Genomic DNA, 19444 nt, shown 5'->3' on the forward strand with positions numbered 1-19444 from the left:
AACAGTTGTTTTGGGGAAGTGCAGTTTTTTAGTTATTCCACAATAACCAGGTGTTACTTTTCAACTTGATACGTTGAAAACTTTAAAGAGTGAATGAAATTAAACTTCAAACTTTTAAATCAGTTACTTCATCCTTGTAAAAGCTGACCAACTCTCCTGTGAATGTGCAATCCAGTGATTACCCATTTATGCCTTGGCAGAGAAGCTTGTATCAATAACCTAGTTAAACTAAGCAATAGGAAGTGAATTAATGTTTTACCAAATGCATTTCTATAGGTAATTGAACTATAGATTATTTTGGTGTCAGGTAAGGACTTCTTTTCTGTATAAACGTATTCAAAACTGGAGTGCTATAAACAAGCCTCAGGCTGTAGTTTAATAATCTATTTAGGCCAACCCAAGTATAAACTCTTGCTAAATATGGTAGGTCCTGGCTGTGGGTTCTGGGTCCTTTGCTTATTGTAGCAGTGCTAACATGCATTGCACTGTGTCGTGGTCTGATTCAGATAATTTGATCCAGTCTAAAACTAATTTGTCATTAAAAAAAAAAAAAAGGCAAACCCCTCAAAGGCTAGATTTTCACTTGATCTGCTTTTCTACCGTGACTCACGAGAAGGAAAAGAGCAAAAACTTGCAGCCAAGGTGAGGAGACAGGGCAGGACTGCTTCTTTGCGTTGCAGCCTGCTTGGATTGTCCTTCGGAAACTCTGCTGAAACCAGTCTTGAAACTGCAGCTCCGAGTCTTTGTAGAGGCAGGAGATTATCTCCATCACTGTTTGCTAAGGACACTAGTGTACCTGATGCTGATCCCTGTAAGTGGTATCAGCATGCTTGATTGGGGTTCTGGGATTTATAATTATTGAGTGAAGTAGTATAATTTTAAAAAAAAAAAGTCATGCTGTTTCTGGATGTAATTATGCTTGTCCCTACACCTAAATGTTGCTGCTAAAAGAAATTCTAGAAATACGTCATTTAAATACTTAATAAATAAATTAAAACAACTTCCTCCTACAGTATTTTTTCTACAACTACAAATTGAGTTTATTTTTTAAAAGTACAATTTATGGCAGAGCCCTGTATGAGTTAATTATATTTTATCTTAAGATAAATTTTATTGAAACTCTGATGTTTTCCTTAAAAGAAGGGCTTTCACTTCCATGATTTAGTTAAAAACCTTCAAAGAGGTACTAAGCATATTTTGGGTTGAATAGGCAGATTAATAGGCAACAGCAAAAAGCAGGCCTTTAAACAATGGTAACATTACTTATAAGTTGTCAAAACATATTTTGAGACTATGTAGAGATCTTCAGATGGAAAACCTATTTTCTATGTTTATGCTTGTATTTTAAGTTGCATGTTAATGTTACCAACCTATAAATGCCGTTTCTCATGCTTAAATTGAACATGGCTTTAAATTATGGCTTAGACTTTGAAGTTAAATCCTTGCAACTGTCTTCAGAACTTTGGGGTGATGCCTTTTGGTATTTACAAATATCTAACTTCTGCATGTATCAGATATTGCATGCCAAAATTAAAGATTCATTAGTAATAATAATAACTGATTTTCTGAACATTCATTTCTATTTAAATTCCTGAAGGAGTTAAGCCAACTGAACTTTCCCTCTGCTCTGGCAAAGAGAGAGATGGATTAAGAGCTACTAGAAAAACAAAGGAACACTTTTAGAAAGTTAATGCCCTTTACTTTGAACTCTTGTAGTAGAGTAAAATATTAAAATGAAGTTTATTAGAAAGCAAGTAGAAACAAATAATTAAACACCAGCTTTAGCTGTTAATGGGTAGTTGCCTCCTGAATTATCCAGCTGGTTTGTTTAACTAGCTGGGTTTTCTGATCCTCTCTGAAATATCTTCTGAGATGAGCCACATGAAATATATGCTATATCCAGAGTTACCCTCACCATTTTACAGCTTTTCCAAGTCTAATTTTTTATCGGGTTGTAGCACCTCTTACATCTGTGTGACTGGGTGAATCTTTGATACTGTGTGTCTTGCAGAAATCTGTGTTTTCAATTGGGCACTTAATGCTAGATTCTGTATCATGGAACAGAATTACTCTTTGTTTTGGAACTAAATATGTGAAGCTGCACTCTAATTGAAGCAGGATGTTATCTTTAAAAGTTTGAGCAGGTATAATGGAAGCAGGATGGACAGAAAAAGGATTCTAGTTACCTTTTTGTTCTGATGCTTCAAAGAAAAATAGCTAGATTGATTGTTTTCTTGCAAGTTTAGTGTTTGTAGAATTCTAATGTAAATTAAAATTGTAATGTTTAAATTTAAATTGAGATTACTTACAATCAAAACTTGAAAATTACATTTAAATGAACTAGCTCTCTTTTGTAGGTGCTTGGTTAGTGTGTTACCTTAGGAACTTGCACAGGACATGGTTTCTGCCCTTGGGATGTGGCTCAGACTAGCTACTCAGAGCAGTCAACGTCATGTATTATTGCTCTGTTGTTTTATAATAGAACCTTAGAAATGTTTTCCTAAAAAATACATACTCTTTAGTGTGGTGGGTATAGCAAAACTGAATTTTGAGAAAATTTGAGTCCAGGTCCTACCTGAACAACGTATTTTTACATGTCTGTGAGCATATTATTTGACCCCTTACAGCTTGGTCACTCCAGTTGGGACAACAGTCTATATAGAACTGAGGTATTTTGGCTGTAAATTCATAAATTATTTCAGTATTTTATTTGGTTTAGAATTTAGATGTTGTAATAATCTAACAGATGATTGATATATTGAGTTGGGCAGCAATTGAACACCTGCATTATGGCAAAGATTACCGAAAATGAACTGAAGCTTTGCCATTGTTTTTGGAATCTCTGCAATAACTGTAGTCATCTTGTCCTAGATTATATGCTTTGTGTTGTGATGTCTTAACAACTTACTTGCTTCAGTAATTTGACAATGAAATAAGAAAAAACTGGAGTTGCAAAAGATGTTCCCGTTATTGAAAGGGTTTTTAGAGGATCCCTGTAGTCAGATTGGATTGTGTTTGCCAAAAGTGGCGCTCACAATTTAATCAAGATAACGATGTTCTTTGAGCCTCTATAAAATGTTACCAACAATTTTAAAGTTGGTGTTACATATTACCGAAAAATTGACATATATATACATCTGTTTATGGAAGGAAGACTATAACTTGCCTTTGTTTCCAGAAGATTAACAAAAAATGAAGCTTACAAAGTCTCCCATCTTAAACTTTTCAGATAGCCGTGGCACAGAAACTCTTAATCTGTGGACTGTCCTTACTCTTCCACATGACTATTACAAAAACTTTGCCTGTGGAATACAATATTGATGATAACTTCAGAGCTACAGCATCATGGCCTGTAAGGTTTTTCTACCTATACGTGTCTCTTATGGCTGCCAGACCCAAGTATTATTTTGCATGGACTTTAGGTAAGTACATATATTAAAAAAAATAAAAGAAAGTGTATGTATTGAGTTTCATTTGAGATGCTGCACACTAAACATGTATTAAAAAGTGACAGTGCCCTCTTGAGGCCTTAGGAAAACATTATTACGTTTCAGTATTTTGAGGTATTGTCAAAGTATATTGAATGGTGTCTCTCTTTTTGAGAATCAAAACTTACCATAAATCTAAGCACAGTGTTGTGACAGTGTTGCAAATGAGATCATGGTCTCCTGAACAAATCGGAGTGAAACAAAGTTTTTTGGAGAGTGACAGTGTTCTAATGAGAGATGACTTTTTTTTTTTAAAAAATTGTAGTAAATCTAGTCTGATGTACAATCCCTGATATGTGTTTTTTTTTGATACCTTGATTTTGGCATATCTGAAAAATTATTCTAAGCCTCTTTCTGTGGTTAGTTATCAGTAATTTGCTTGATGTTATTCAAGCATGAAGGAAAAATGAATATATTGAAATTCAGATACATCATAGTGTTGTTAATAGTAGATGGCATTCGCAGTAGTATTTTCAGAATTTTATGGGTGACACTTCAGTTTTAGTCTTTGTTCACTAAAAGTTTTAATTGACCGGATAACACCCATAGTCACTGATTTAAGACACTGAATAGATGATATAGTTTAAAGAACGTTTTCCTTTTCACTTGACGTTGTTTGAAAAAAAACAACACATGCAACAGCAAAATGCTATATTTGTGTAAGATGACATCTTGGAAGTGGCTCACAAAACAGGTTTCATCAGCTTCCTCCTCCTCTCCAGTTTTACATATTTGTTTCATAATTCTTGTGAGAGAGAATCTGTGGGAAACAATGCAATAAAGAAAGCCTTAGTATAGCAGAGCAGCATGACTCATTTACAGCTGCTAGTTTCATTCCTGATCAATGAATGAAGTGCTTTCAGCTTATCTGGATGTAGTAATTCTGGGGCTTGTTGTGGAATGAAATAATTTTGGAAATTGTGCTCTACGCACCAGTATCATCATCTGTAAAGTGTAGGAGTCATCTGAAAAATGAGTAATCTTTGTTGTTTTTTTTTTTCTCTGTAATACTTCAAATGGATTTCTCCTTATGCACTTGCTAGCAGTGTAGAGCTAGCATTCCTTTGGTAAAATACTGAAGAAAATAAACTATATCAACTCTGTACTTTTAGTTTGCTAAATAACTTTTTTTACCTTCTTCGTTCCACTCTACCTCATCTAAACATCTAATGGTATGAGTAAGAATGTGAGGAGGGCCTTAACAGTTTTACTGGACGTTATGAGTTGTACATTGCTATTCTTTGCACTTAAGAAAACAAAAATCTCTTAATAAAATTAATTAAGATGAATACTTACTGAAATGCTAGTTAATAAAATGAGTACTTACTCTAGCCATAGTCTTTGTACTCTAGCTAGCAAGAGGTTATGGAGTTCATGTATTCAACTGTTTCTAATTGAGCATAAAATCATTGTCTAATGTTTGAAGTCAACATCAGTGATATCAGATGTATAGCAGCAAACTTTGTTGCTTTCAAAGATGTTTTTTAAAATTGTTATTGATGAGGAAATAAAAATATTATAAATTACCCTGTATTAAATCAAATGTCACAAAGCCCTCTTCCAGACTGCTAGACAACTGGAGAAACAGAACTTCAGGAAAGGAACTATTTGAGTCAATTGTTTCTTTTACTTTCCAAATACACTGGATTAATACCTTGAAAAAGTTGTTAAGAACAAAGGAAAATGCGAGAGATACTAATTTCTTTTACATGTCACTATTGTATAAAATAAATTCTTTTTAATATGGTAATACAAACTGAGCAATTTCTCTTGCCTCCTAGCTGTAATTTAAAAGTTGACAATCTAATTACAGTGCTGTAGATGAATTCTGAGCTAACAGAGCGGGCTCGTGTCCTGTAACTAGAGGACTAGATCTGTATTGCTTCTGCAGAGCCTTTTGCCTACCTTGCTTCCAATTCCTCAGGACTCCTCTGAACTGGGAGAGGAGCTGGCGTCCTCCCCAGGTCACTTATCTACCCACGTAGGTGAATACATGGTTGGGTTCGTGCCTTATGGATGTGTGTCCATGTTTGAGTGCATGCAACCAAGCGCATGGCTCAACAGAGGGCAATATTTGGAAAAAACCTCGTTTCCTTGTAAGTGGCCATCCTAATCTGAGAAATACAGCTGAGGAGATTTTAGTGTATGAGCTAACAAAGCTGAGGCAAAGGTGATGACTGAAAGTGACAGGCGGTACTCAGACTGAGATCCCTTATGTTTTCTTACATAGTCCAGATGACGGTAGCAGCTTTTTCTTCTAGGGAAAAATATTGTTTGCTTTGAACTATTTGGCTTTGACATGCATTGTAAACTCTTAGCATTCAGAAGTGTTGTTAACAGTGGCCTTGTGCCATTAGTGGCAAACTCTGCATTGCTCAGTAAATTACTTCTGTGAAGTTTGCACTGCTCCGTGTGGTGCTGTGAATGTGCACCTGCTTGAAATGAATCGTGCAATTTTATCTTTATGCTTTAAACATCACTGTTGCTGCATAATGAAGACCAAAGACATGCGTCTGAGTGTTGAGCTGCTATCTCAAATCATTACAACCAGCCACTGTTTCGTAGTCTTGATGCATCTCATTGAACTTGTTTTTCTGTCAGATTGCTCAAGCAAGTCTAAGTAAGTGGTATGAGAGAAGGGGGACATAGTTTTTTAATTGAAAGCCAGTGTGTTGCTTGGATTATTTTCTGTTTGTTCAAGTGTCTAATACAGTGATCTTCAGTATTTAAAAAAAATAAATAGGTAGCCTTTAAAATGTGATAAATATTTTGAACAAACTACATGTTGTGTGATGCACGATTTGTAATATAGACAGTTTATAATTCACTTGTTTCTTTTTGTTTCATTGCAGCAGATGCAATTAATAATGCAGCAGGGTTTGGTTTTAGAGGCTATGATAAAAATGGAGTTACACGTTGGGATCTAATATCAAATCTGAGAATCCAGCAAATAGAGGTTTGTTCATGGCTCTTTCAAATAAAATACATGCCCATGTAGGTCGTTGCTTGTAATTTCAGTAACTTTTCCTACTCATTTTGTTCCTCAAGATAGTGAGTATGTTCTAAGTCAGAAATGACGTGTTCACACCCTTAGGAAAGGATGGAAAATAGAGTCTGTTTTGAATATGTTCTACTATATTTGGAAGTAGTGTGGTTATATATTTTGTGGTTATAAGTAGTGGAGTAAATACCTTATTCAACACATCACAAAGTAGGGTTTTTTAAAAATAATTTATATGTCGGAATTCTGAAATGTTTTGTAACATTTTACAATTACGGAAATAATTAGTTTGTTTTTACTTTACAGTTTTCCACAAGTTTCAAGATGTTTCTTGATAACTGGAATATCCAAACAGCTCTTTGGCTTAAAAGGTATTTATTTCTTAAAGGAAAGCTTTTTTCCAATGAAGTTTCTTTAGATGAATGTGTCCTTGAAAATAATTTAATATTTAAAGCTAAACCCCACAAAACAATAAGGTTGTTTAGCAACTGCATGGGACATTCTTCTTGTAATACTTGAATTAAAGCCTCTGAATTTAGCACTTCTTTCTTAGTATAAACTTTCAGGTAATGATAGAAACTGTTTTTCTTCACTGGTCATAGGGAACCTAAAAGTATTAATCTGTGGAGGTGTCTCTTTTTTTCCCCTCTTAGCATTCAAAGCCGTGCCTGTTGCTGAGAGCAGTAGCAAAATGTGCATCTTTGGCTGCTAGCCTGTGGAAACTCTGCTCTTTTTTTTTTTTTTTTTTTTTTTTTAGCCGCACAATGGTACAGGAACTCCCATACATTCTGTGAGAGAACTTTCTGCACTCCTTCCGTAATGAGTGCGTGGCAAATATCAAACCTTACAATGTAATATCAAAAAAAATTGTAAATGAGTATCCCTCAGAGGCGCTTTTTTCCTTGTCTGGGAAACAGGTATAGTGCCCAGTGAACTAAATCACTCTGCTTTTACTACGTCTTTGTGGTAACTAGAAAGTTAAGAAGTGTAGTACACGGATGTTGTTTCCGTTCTCCCACGTATAGATCTCTGTATAGATGATCTTTTATGAATAGGTGTGAGTTTAACTGAGACCCTCATCTTGGGATCATTCAGAGGACTTTATCTCTTATTCTAGGATTCTTATTCTGGCAACAGGATGTTGCTTCCATCAAATTTCTTTACAGTGTATTCTTTCTTCCATAATTTCTTCCCTAAATATTTTTCCAACCCAATTAAAAACAGAAATTGAAATTTATGAGATTATTCTAGTTGGCTCAATAGGCAATAGAATAGTCAGTAAGGAAGAATTGCATGCTTGCAGGTGTTGAAATGTATCATTTAATAAAGCAAATAAGCTATTTTAAAATGCATTTTAATTTAGTTAGAGAACAGAAGTTTATCAGTATTAAAACTTAATAGGAGAAGGTTGTGTTCCAACAAACTTTCAAAGCTCCTAAATTGAATGATGTTAAACTAAAACTCCTTTTAATGGAGATGAGTACATTTCTGTTAGGAATTGAAAGAAAAAAATGCAATTGTTCAGGGTGACATTAAAAGACGATGCGAAGAAAAATTAAAGCATCTCCTTTAATAAATATTTTTAAGAACAATTAAGTTCAATTTAAGAACAATTAATTGCTCTTAAATTTTTAAGAACAATTGTAGAAGAATCTGTGAGGGTAGTTTAAATACATATTCATTCTGCCACAGTGAAAGGGAGAAGGGTGGATGTTTTCTTAAAGATTTCTTGCAAGTAAGAGATTGTTTTAATGATCATATATGAGGTATAAATATTGCTCCAGAGCATACATTATATTACCGATACTTCGGTTAATTGCAATGTTTGAATAGAGGACAAACTCATGTATTACATTAAACATCCACTTTTAATACCTCACCTGTTTACCACTTATGGAAGTATCTAAAATCTTACGTATTTATCTCACATGAGGTACAGAAATATCAGATGTGAGCATTCATTCTCTTCTTTTCTGATACTCTTGAAAAGGGAACCAAACTTAAACCCTGATTATGTGTAAAAACAAACCCTTTGTAAAAACAGTTAACTGTCTACAGATCATAAAGAAGTTTAATAGATCACAAAATACAGCAGTTCAAAAGTATTATTGTTACAAGCATGCAAGTTAAAATAGATATTTACATAGTAGCATATATCAACAATATATATCACGATAATGTTTCCTGACTGGGGAAGCTGTTATGTTCTCCCTCAGCCTATTGATTGTTTTTTCCAAAGAAAACATCTAATTCTTTTTGTATTTGGTCATGTTTGCAAAACCTCTGTGGTTCTTGTTGCTTTCTTCTGGCTTCTTTCCAAACTTCCTGTTTTCTTACAGTGGATGTAGTACTTCTGCTAAGACCTCCAAGGTCTTTCCCTGGTTTGTTACAGGCAGAGTGGAATGCTTTGAGTGGATTAATTACCTTTCTTTTCTTTAGATAACTCTTGCTAATACATCACAGTATTACATCTGTCTCTTTTTGCAGCAGCAATCTAGTGTTGATTCATGCTCAGCTGATACTCAGTGTTTCATACTGTTGATTCATATTCATGCTCAGCTACACTTCTTCAGTAATATTAAATGGATGGATACTGCTTTTGTATCTTCCACTTTTCCTCTTAGGTGTTCTAGACTTTGGACTTCATCCTGTTGATTTTAGAACATCATTCAAGTCTGTCAAGATAATTTTGGATTTAGTGCTCTATCTGTTAGGAAAACAATGCCAATCTCCTTCATTCCCTACCTTCCCTCCACACACACCCCCTCCACACCCCCCCAAAAAAAAAGGAAGAGAAGGCAGGGTGAAAAAAATACTTCTCAGTCTACCACCCAAACTGGTAATGAAAGCATAGAACCAGACCAAGGGGAGTATCTTGCTGAACAGTTGATGCATCTTCCCACTTCTTGAGCAAATCATAGATAACCTGAACCACCCATATTTGAACAGATTTTTCTCAGCCTGTTGTGATGACCATATTTCCTTGGTTTGCTTTTAGGAATGTCAAGTGAAGCATTTCAACAAATTTATTATTGACAAATCCATGGAGGAGTTTTTAACCTTACTGTTAACTCTTTGAAATTGAAGCCTGATGATTTTTTTTGTTTCTAGTATATATCTTATCGGACTTGCATTGATATAACTGAAATTTGATTAGTTAATTTAGGTAGTTTTGTTAGCTCCTGAATGCTTTGCAGGGGAAAATCTGATTAGTTAAAGTAGTTTAAACCAAATAAAGACTTATCAATTTATTAACAAGACTTAATTAACCACCAGTCAGTGAAATACACATTTAGAATTAATACCAGTACTAGAACAGATAACGTTTTGTAAGTGCTTAGTGTTGTGGCTTAGTAAACAAATTTCTAAACAGTATTCTGTAACTAATCCCAGAGAGTTTAAAAAAGCATACATGCACACACATGGTTACATGCAAACCACGCCTCCACTCCCAAGGACATGTGGGTTACGAAAAAACATCTCCTTCTGGAAGCGTGGGCCCCCTGCTTGTATGCACTGCCTGTGGGAGATGTGGGTGCTCCAGCTCTATGTGAACCCACTGATTCACATGCCAATTAGAAAAGCACGCCACTAGTTCACGTGCATGCAGCTGATAAGGATGAGATATTGCTCCCTGTGTATTGCATACTGCAATGACAGTCCCCTAGCTGGATGCAGGCTACTCGGTGTCTACCAGGGAGGATGCTCTGTCTTGGCCGAGACGGGTCATGAGGCTGGTGGGGCAACTTCTGGAAGTATCAAACCAGGTTTTGACGACTAGTATTTTGCTGCAAGGTGTCTCCCTGACTTGTTACAAATTTTCCTCGTGCTTTTCTACTTTCTAGGCTGACACCTTCTTTGTTTCAAAAGTCTCTTTGAAATTCCCTGGTTACTGTTTAGTCTGGCCAATGTTACTTTCCTCTTTAAGGTGATCTCTTGGGGGCAAATGTCCTCAGATAGTTTTGTGTGTTATGCATGCATGCACCTGCACCCTACTTAGGCCCGTGTTCTCGTCTTAACGGGCATTGTTAGTGAAGCCCTTTGGCAAGGGGAGGGGGCTCTGCTGGTATCCTGCACTGAAGACCTCATAAGATAAAACTATTTGACTGGAATAAACTAAATTAGCAAAATACATTTTTGATCTTTCCCTATTCAGATCCTGCCTTTTTACCTTCTGCTCTTTAACACTGACTTTATCCCTTGGTCTCGGCAATCTTTTGTATATACGGAAGTTGTAGTAAAGTAGTTACATTAGTAGTGAATGTTTTAGCCCTCTATATCATTAGCTTGTCTTCCTCTTTGAATAATAGACGTGCATTCTCTTCTCTCTCTCTGTTGCTTGCTATGTGTTTATAAAATCTTTTTACATATTGGTGTCTATGGCCTTTTTTAGTTAAAACTCATTTCTGTATGTTAGCCTTAGATTTGTGTTCATACATGCTTGTGCTGTTTATTTTTGCTTCATGTTAGTGTGCATCTGTTTCCATATTTCCTATTACTTTTTGGTTTTCAGATCATTAAAGACATTAAAGAACTTTTGATGAAGCCGTATCAGGACCTTACCATGTTTCCTATCATTCTTCCACATCATGATGGTTTGTCATTGTGTCATTCAACATTGTCTTCTAGAAACTACTTTTTTTGGATTCCTATTTCCCTTCTTCCTTCTAGAATTCCTTACTGTAGGACCTTGCCTAATAACTCGGAGTCTCAATTTTTAAATAGCAGAGTTCAGCATTCTCCTTACTTGATATTCTCACATCCCTAGAGTCATTAATGATAATTTCATCATCATGCTCACCTAATTGCCATGCACAGACACATTTTCAACTGTAGTCCTTCTATTACTCAAAATTGAAGGTAGTTGTTACTTTTTCCCTTCTCCTGTAAGCTGCTTTCATTTTATGAAAAATACATATCTGACTCATCGCAAGAGTTTGCGGGATAGTCTGTGCCTTCCAGTGTAGCTTTTCAAACACATTCTTGGATGGCTCAAGATCCCTTGTTAACACCAACACCTGTCTTTCGATGCTTGTGTAGCACTTCACTATAAATAAGTACCATATGTGATGGCACTGAGCGTAGATTAGCACTGAGGAGTTAAATCAGGAGCTGTGAATAGCTTTAAGTATTTTCTGTAAGTCATAATATAGTGGCAACATTATTAAATAATAGTAAACTGCAATTGCATTGCAAATGATGCAGATGAAACTGCTAAAAGTATAAGTGATAACTGGGAAGATTGTTGGTGATCTATGTCTCATGTTATTTATCTTGAATTGTCTTTGACTTGCTAGAGTGTGCTATGAGCGAGCCACCTTCAGCCCAACGATCCAAACCTTCATCCTCTCTGCCATTTGGCATGGGGTTTACCCAGGATATTATTTAACATTTTTAACAGGAGTACTAATGACACTAGCAGCACGAGCTGTAAGTACCAACCAAGTATCATCTTAAATAATTAGTTCTGTAAAAGAAAATTGATTATGTTCTGTAGTCCAAAGATGCGATTTACATTGACACACAAACTGTCTGATAGTTTTTTAAAATTTTTTTAGTGATGAGAGCAGTGGGAATGATTATTGATAAGGAGGGGTTGGTCAGTAGAAACAAGCAAGACTGTACACAGCCTATAACATCTTTGTAGAATATCTTTTGTGGAAGCTCTTTCTCTGTATTAACTGTTTATGTATTATTATGCCATGCTAAACAAGATGATGTTATCTAAGATCATTTTGAAAAAACTTTATCACTGATTATCAGTAGCTTAAAATTTGGGGGATCAGTGCTATATATTTATTGAGTCTGTCCCCCTCCCTAATTTCTCTCCATTAGTATTGTAAAGATGGTAACTAAAGAATGCTCCCCCTCAACCAGCAGATAAACATCTCTTATTTCTACTAAAAATTGGCCAGCCAGTAGTGCAGTCACATTAACAAGCTTTTACAGCTGCTATTCAGAACCATATGGAACCAGCAAATCTGCCAAGAAATCTGTCCTGCTTGAGAAAGCTGAGTAAGAACAGAGGCAGGCTTATCACTTACTCAAGGGGAAAGACGAACAAAAAAAACCATAGCTGTCAGCTCAGAGCAGAATAACAGACCACTTTTCTGTTGAAAGAACCAGGAGAATAAGAAATGAAGCAGACGAAGCAGACTGCTGTTTGTTGCTACAATCACAGAATCACAGAATCATTAAGGTTGGAAAAGACCTCTAAGATCATCGAGTCCAACCGTCAACCCAACACCACCATGCCCACTAAACCATGTCCCTAAGCACCACATCTACACGTCTTTTAAATACCTCCAGGGATGGTGACTCCACCACTTCCCTGGGCAGCCTGTTCCAAGGCCTGACCACTCTTTCTGTAAAGAAGTTTTTCCTAATGTCCAATCTAAACCTCCCTTGGCGCAACTTGAGGCCATTTCCTCTCGTCCTGTCGCTTGTTACTTGGGAGAAGAGACCAACACCCACCTCGCTACAGCCTCCTTTCAGGTAGTTGTTGAGCGCGATGAGGTCTCCCCTCAGCCTCCTCTTCTCCAGACTAAACAGTCCCAGCTCCCTCAGCCGCTGCTCATAAGACTTGTGCTCCAGGCCCTTCACCAGCTTCGTTGCCCTTCTCTGGACACGCTCCAGCACCTCCATGTCCTTCTTGTAGGGAGGGGCCCAAAACTGAACACAGGATTCGAGGTGCGGCCTCACCAGTGCCGAGTACAGGGGCATGATCACCTCCCTGCTCCTGCTGGCCACACTATTTCTGATGCAGGCCAGGATGCCGTTGGCCTTCTTGGCCACCTGGGCACACTGCCGGCTCATGTTCAGCCGGCTGTCAACCAGCACCCCCAGGTCCTTTTCCTCTGGGCAGCTTTCCAGCCACTCTTCCCCAAGCCTGTAGCGTTGCCTGGGGTTGTTGGGGCCGAAGTGCAGGACCCGGCACTTGGCCTTGTTGAACCTCATACAGTTGGCCTCGGCCCATCGATCCAGCCTGTCCAGGTCCCTCTGCAGAGCCTTCCTACTCTCCAGCAGATCAACACTCCCGCCCAGCTTGGTGTCATCTGCAAACTTACTGAGGGAGCACTCGATCCCCTCGTCCAGATCGTTGATAAAGATATTGAACAGGACCGGCCCCAGTACTGAGCCCTGGGGAACACCACTCGTGACCGGCCGCCAACTGGATTTAACTCCGTTGACCACAACTCTCTGGGCTCGGCCGTCCAGCCAGTTTTTTACCCAGCGAAGAGTGCACCTGTCCAAGCTGTGAGCCGCCAGCTTCTCTAGGAGAATGCTGTGGGAGACAGTGTCAAAGCCTTTACTGAAGTCCAGGTAGACCACATCCACAGCCTTTCCCTCATCCACGAGGCGGGTCACCTGGTCATAGAAGGAGATCAGGTTGGTCAAGCAGGACCTGCCTTCCATGAACCCGTGCTGGCTGGGCCTGATCCCCTGGTTGTCCTGGACATGGCTCGTGAGCGCCCTCAAGATGAACAGCTAGGGGAAGTTGGTACAAGATGAATAGCTAGGGGAAAGTAGTACTTCAGATTTAGATTGTTACTAACAGTAATAAAACAGATGCTCCTCCTCTTTCCTCACAAAGATGTAGGTATAGGCCTTGTTTGACAGAATTTACTTTCTTTACAATGGGTATAGCTCCCTTCTCCTTTCCAGGCTCTTATCACAGTGAACTTTTGACATTTATCAGCCAGGGGCTGGTGCAAAAGCCCAGGTTCACAGGTAAAAGTTGTTGAGTTCTCTCAGTAAGGTGAGTCCAGTAAATTGGAGTGATTCAGTTACTTAAATTCTGCTTAAATTCATAAATACTTAAATTCCTGTGCTGGATGAAGTGCACTATCCTAAAAGGCAGGGAATTTGAACTGACTCCTGTTGAAGTTGATGGGTATTTTGAATAGTTCAAAGATACCTGACCAAACTGTAGCATTTAAATTCATCCTATGAATTTTGGGGAAGTGCCACAAACTCTGTACAGTAAGATAGCTCTCAAAGTTTATTCCTAAGCTAACTTACTATTATCTGCCTTTTCAGATCAGAAACAATATCAGACACTATTTTGTTGAATCTCCTGCCGTTAAACTATGTTATGATATTATAACATGGATGGCAACTCAAGTAGCAATAAGTTACACAGTCGTGCCATTTGTACTGCTCTCTGTAAAACCTTCTTTCACCTTTTACAGGTAAGCGTACTCTACCTGTTTCCTTTTTGTTTTCTTTAACTTGCAATAGAAGTATTTTCTGTGGCATAAGATTTCTGAAGCTATTTTAGTGATAATTATAAAACTTATTCATTAGCTGAGCAAACTGTATTTGTGTTCTAGTGCTCGAACATAGTTTGTGTTGTGTATGAGAAACCATAAAGTGATCTCATTTTCCTATTGTAATAGACTTATTTTTACTGGGGCAGGGAAAAAAACTAACCAAAAACAAAACCAGGGGGTACCTTTGAGATTACTATATGGACTTGAACTATTTTATAATGGGACTAGATAATGATTTCCCAAAAGTAACTTTTGTGAAAAATAATTGAAAGCAGACTTCTCTTCACTTTACATCTCTGTTACAGCACTAAGTACTGTGGGGGAAGACTTCATTTTTGATTTCCCCCTTATTACTTTTCTTAAAAAGGAAATATTAATGTCTTCATGACTTAAATGTCTTATGTACAAAGTACCGTATGCAAGTAGGTTTTGACAATTTATTCTGTAAGCATCCTGTAAGAGTGGTCAGAGTTTTATTGAATTATTATTTGTTTGTTTTTTAGCTCCTGCTATTTCTGTCTTCATATTGCCAGCATCCTGGTGTTGTTGGTATTTCCATTGAAAAGAACTCAAAAAGGAAGTAAAAAGCATGAAAGCATCGAGCCCGTGTGGTCTAAAAAACTAGAAGAAGAAAATCTTTTGCAAAAGAACAGTTATTCCACAACAAATAATAGTTTCAGTCAGAAACAAGAAATAACCTGCAGATATCAAGCATTAAAACAGTGATTGAGGAAATACTATGATGAATATATTTTGTATGTTTTCAGAAACCCATTTTTAGCACCTTTTAAAGGGGTTTGTATTTGTTTGCAAAGATGTTTAGTAAGAAAAGAATGCATTACCTAGGAAAATCACATACAATAGCAAGACTGGAAACAAAACAAATTAACCCCTCCCATGCCATGTCCCTGTGGGTCACGCCTTATATGAAGATATTACCATTATTTCAATGGGCACTCAGGACTTGCAACGTATGTCCATAGGGTCATATGTGTGCCCTTTGCTGAATGTACGTTGTGTATCCCAAGGCACTGATGGGGTGGAATAAAATTGTGTCAATCTAGGATTAACAAATGGAAATTAATTTTTCCAAATGAATGACTTGCCTTAAACCCTCTATTTACTGAAATATTGTTTCTAAGTGGGTATTTTCAAGTTTGATTTTATGTGGAAAGCATATTTCAAATATATAATATCATATGCTGTAAAGAAGATAGAAATAGGAAATGCAAAGTCATTAGAAGGCTTTTGAATCTTTAAAAGGGAATTGCAATAAGCATCTCAGTATTTGGAGGGTTTTCTTAAAGTATTTCAAACTATTACAGTACATTACGGAACTGTAAACATTACTGATGCCAAATTATAGTTAGGTTTCTTTGATAAAGAGTATAATTACACACAGCCCTTCTGAATGGATTGGGAAAAAAAAAAAAACAACAAAACACCAGAAGGTTCACCTTTTCCAGGGCTTGATAGCTCTAGTCTAGGTTTTCTTTTAAAGTACCTAAAAACAATTAAAAAAAACCACTGCTTTGCAGCTAGAGAAGGAAAGGCAGCCATAGGACACAGAAGACAATGTGCAAGCACCAGGATTTCAATGAAAGTGCGTTTTTACCCTTAAATACCAGAAATACTTGCTCTAGAATAGAACTGTTTTACAAAAAATGATTTTAATACTTGAAGTTCTTTTGAATTTTCAGGCATACAGTAGTTAGTTGATGATGCTTTCAGTATAAAATAGCAAAATTACCTTGAGCTCTAGTGCACGGGTAGTCAAACATGAAATTACTGTCATAACCAATTGCTGTATGCTTGATAATTGATGGGACTTTATCCAAAGAAATATATGAATTTGAGGAAAAGCTTTTTCTTTAAATTAGAATTTTAGATGCAAAATTCACGTCAGTTTTGTGGGTAACATAATGAAAGAAAGAAATCCTTCTGACTGACTGAATTATGGAAGTGTATCAAGGGAATAATGCAGTGATTATATCTATTCCAGACCATTTATTGTGATGATGGTCCCTGCTAGAGTACTACTAAAGGGCTACATTTTAATTGCTTATATTCTGTATTTTCTTATAATTTTTTTAAGTAAACACAAACTGTTTATCCACATGGGTTTTTTTAGCTTTAAAACTGACACAAAATACTACTGGAGAAAAATAATGCAGCTTGGTGATTAATAACCTACAAATGAATGAGAAAAATTTTGTCATAATATTTTGAACCTCAAATTTTTGATCAAATATCTGGCACTAGCGGGGTGAATATTCTTAGTACCAGAAGTGCAATGACAGTCCTCAGCCTTGGGAATGCTACCATGCAAAAATAGTCACAATACTTCTGGCTTACTCGCTAAAGAACCAGATCCTAAGTCAGGTCAGAGTTGTTTCCTTGCTGTGATAGTTCAGTGTCTGGCCTTCAGCTCCTTGCCTAAAACTCCAGGAGGATAACATACCTTATCCATATATGTAGGTTAGCACTAATTAACCTACCCAGTTAGAAAGGGGGAACTAAATACGAAATGAGAGTGGATGAGTCTGTATAGATGAGCAGGGATGTTCATTGTTTCAGTGACAGCTGTATTATCTTTAAGATAAAATAATCTGACTTCTAAATCCTTACTTTGATTACCCAAGTAGACCTCCCCTTACATGGGGTTGTGGTTGTCATATGCCTCTTTGAAATGGCATTATGTTTTTTTTCTGTTGTTTATAAGTAAGGGCACACTAGTTTCTTTATGTTTGATTATCCTTATTAGATACAGAATCAAGAAAGATATTTTTCCACTTTCTGTTTTTGAAGGGACATTTACATAAAATAATAAATTAGAATTAGAATTGCACGTTTCTGGATGGGTAAGTAGAATTAGGGTTGATTCTTTCAGCATTTGTTGCTGTTGAACTTAAATTCGTCTTGTTGGTGCAGTCTATGTATCTACCCAAACAAGCACTTTTGGATGCCAGTACAACATCTGATGTGCCATTTTTCCCATTAATGTTCTGGTAGTCTTGTTTTCTTGTTTTGGCATGCATGCCCATATGTGCGATGGAGGCTTACTAATTCTTCATTATGAAATATGAAAACAGTTGTAAGCACTCCCAGAAAATAAGCAGGTTTAGGATAGTGAAGACTGGTACTTCAGTGTGAGTGAATTCACAGGTACAGTTTTGTTCAGAACTTTTGTATATGGGGAAGTTAAAACAGCTAAGAAAATACGTACATGCTTTAGTTGGGCACAAGTGGCAAGATATGGGTTTCAAAATTGGATGTGACTGATGTCTGCGTGCAATACAATTACATTTTTCTTCGTGATTTGAACCCCTTGAATAATTGCCACAAAAGAAAATTATGACAATTAGTTAGTTCTGCACAGAATTTATTTTTAAGGGTAGTGTCCTAGAATTTACCCTTTAAATGTCATTGCTGAATATAAAAGTACTTTGAACCAAAATCTGCTCTTCATGCAAGTGAATTCTCTTGGGGACTATGGAAAGAGGTTTTTTTGTTTTAATGGCAGCACTCTGATTTTAGGCAAACTGGGGTTTTGTTGTTGTTGCTTTCCCTCTGCTTTACTAGTTTTCTGCCTTGCTATCACACTGGATCCTTTTTATCCATTCAGTCAGAAAGTCAAGAACAGCCAGCCCTGATGCTTTAGATAATTTTTAGGTTTTACGCACATCACTTTATAATACTGAATTTGAAAGGATGGCAGTGATTTACTATTGTTTTTGCTGAGAAAAATAGTAGAAAGTAAATTTCCTAGAAATGTTTTGGGCATGAAGGAAACATGGTTTTAAGTATTCTTTCACTTACTAACTAATGTATATCCAAAAGGTAAAAGTGTTTTCTGTATTGCAAATCAGCACACTATGAAAAGTAAATACAACATATCATTCATAATTTTATGGTGCTTTGCAGATATTTGCCTATTGTGAACAATTCATTCAGGCACTCAATGAGTTTATGTTAGTTAGTAAATGTAGTCACCCTGATAGTAACTATTTGCTTGCTCAATCTTTTTTAACCTTTATGATTCTGTATTAATGAAAGAGATATATATTATATATTTAAATAATACTTTCAGTGGTGCCTACTACTGTTGTAATCGGGAAGGCTTTGTTAGCTTTACAGTTACAGATATGCCCTTTTATTCAGGAAACTTATTCTTCCACGGCCATTCCTTAAGTTGACATGTAGACAAGATTTCAGTAAGAGGTGACATTTTAAAATATATTACCATGTAAAAATATTGGTATGCATTTCAATATGCTCTTGATAACAAATCATACTTTAATGAGAAGACTTTACGAAGAGATCTTTGTATATTCCCTGCTCTACACTGATTTGTGATATGAGTTTTACCAGTATAGTATATTATTTATTAGAAGAATTTTACACTTAAATAATTTGTTCTCTTTCCTCTATGGGAATAATATGAATCCTATGCTTGTATGACAGGATGCACACTAGGTAGTTGTGCCTCTTTTGATGGCACTGATTTGGTTAGTGGTAAAATGTCCTCTGATGCAGAGGAGACCTTTATGAGATCCTCACCCCCTGTCAAATTCATATCAAAAGTAGTTTTAACAGAGTCTGGATTTTTCTCTTGGAGGCTTTGCAAACAAATTGTTGACACTTTGTTTAAATACATGGTCAAACGTGTCCTTACGTTTGCC

The 19444-nt window shown here is 36.6% G+C and overlaps 1 protein-coding gene across 2 annotated transcripts in view; it reads left to right on the plus strand.

Moving 5' to 3' along the window:
• Window positions 1-16204, plus strand: part of MBOAT2 (membrane bound glycerophospholipid O-acyltransferase 2) — a 90265-nt gene extending 74061 nt beyond the window's left edge. For both annotated transcript variants that reach the window (XM_075145101.1, XM_075145100.1), the window contains 6 exons: window positions 3230-3422; window positions 6341-6444; window positions 6796-6860; window positions 11787-11919; window positions 14530-14681; window positions 15266-16204. In XM_075145101.1, the coding sequence (XP_075001202.1) occupies window positions 3230-3422; window positions 6341-6444; window positions 6796-6860; window positions 11787-11919; window positions 14530-14681; window positions 15266-15488 (870 nt within the window). In that variant the 3' untranslated portion in view covers window positions 15489-16204. The remainder of the gene's footprint in view (window positions 1-3229; window positions 3423-6340; window positions 6445-6795; window positions 6861-11786; window positions 11920-14529; window positions 14682-15265) is intronic.
• The last annotated feature ends 3240 nt before the right edge of the window (window positions 16205-19444 follow it).

This window comes from Calonectris borealis, chromosome 3, assembly GCF_964195595.1.
Source record: "Calonectris borealis chromosome 3, bCalBor7.hap1.2, whole genome shotgun sequence".
NCBI lineage: Eukaryota > Metazoa > Chordata > Aves > Procellariiformes > Procellariidae > Calonectris > Calonectris borealis.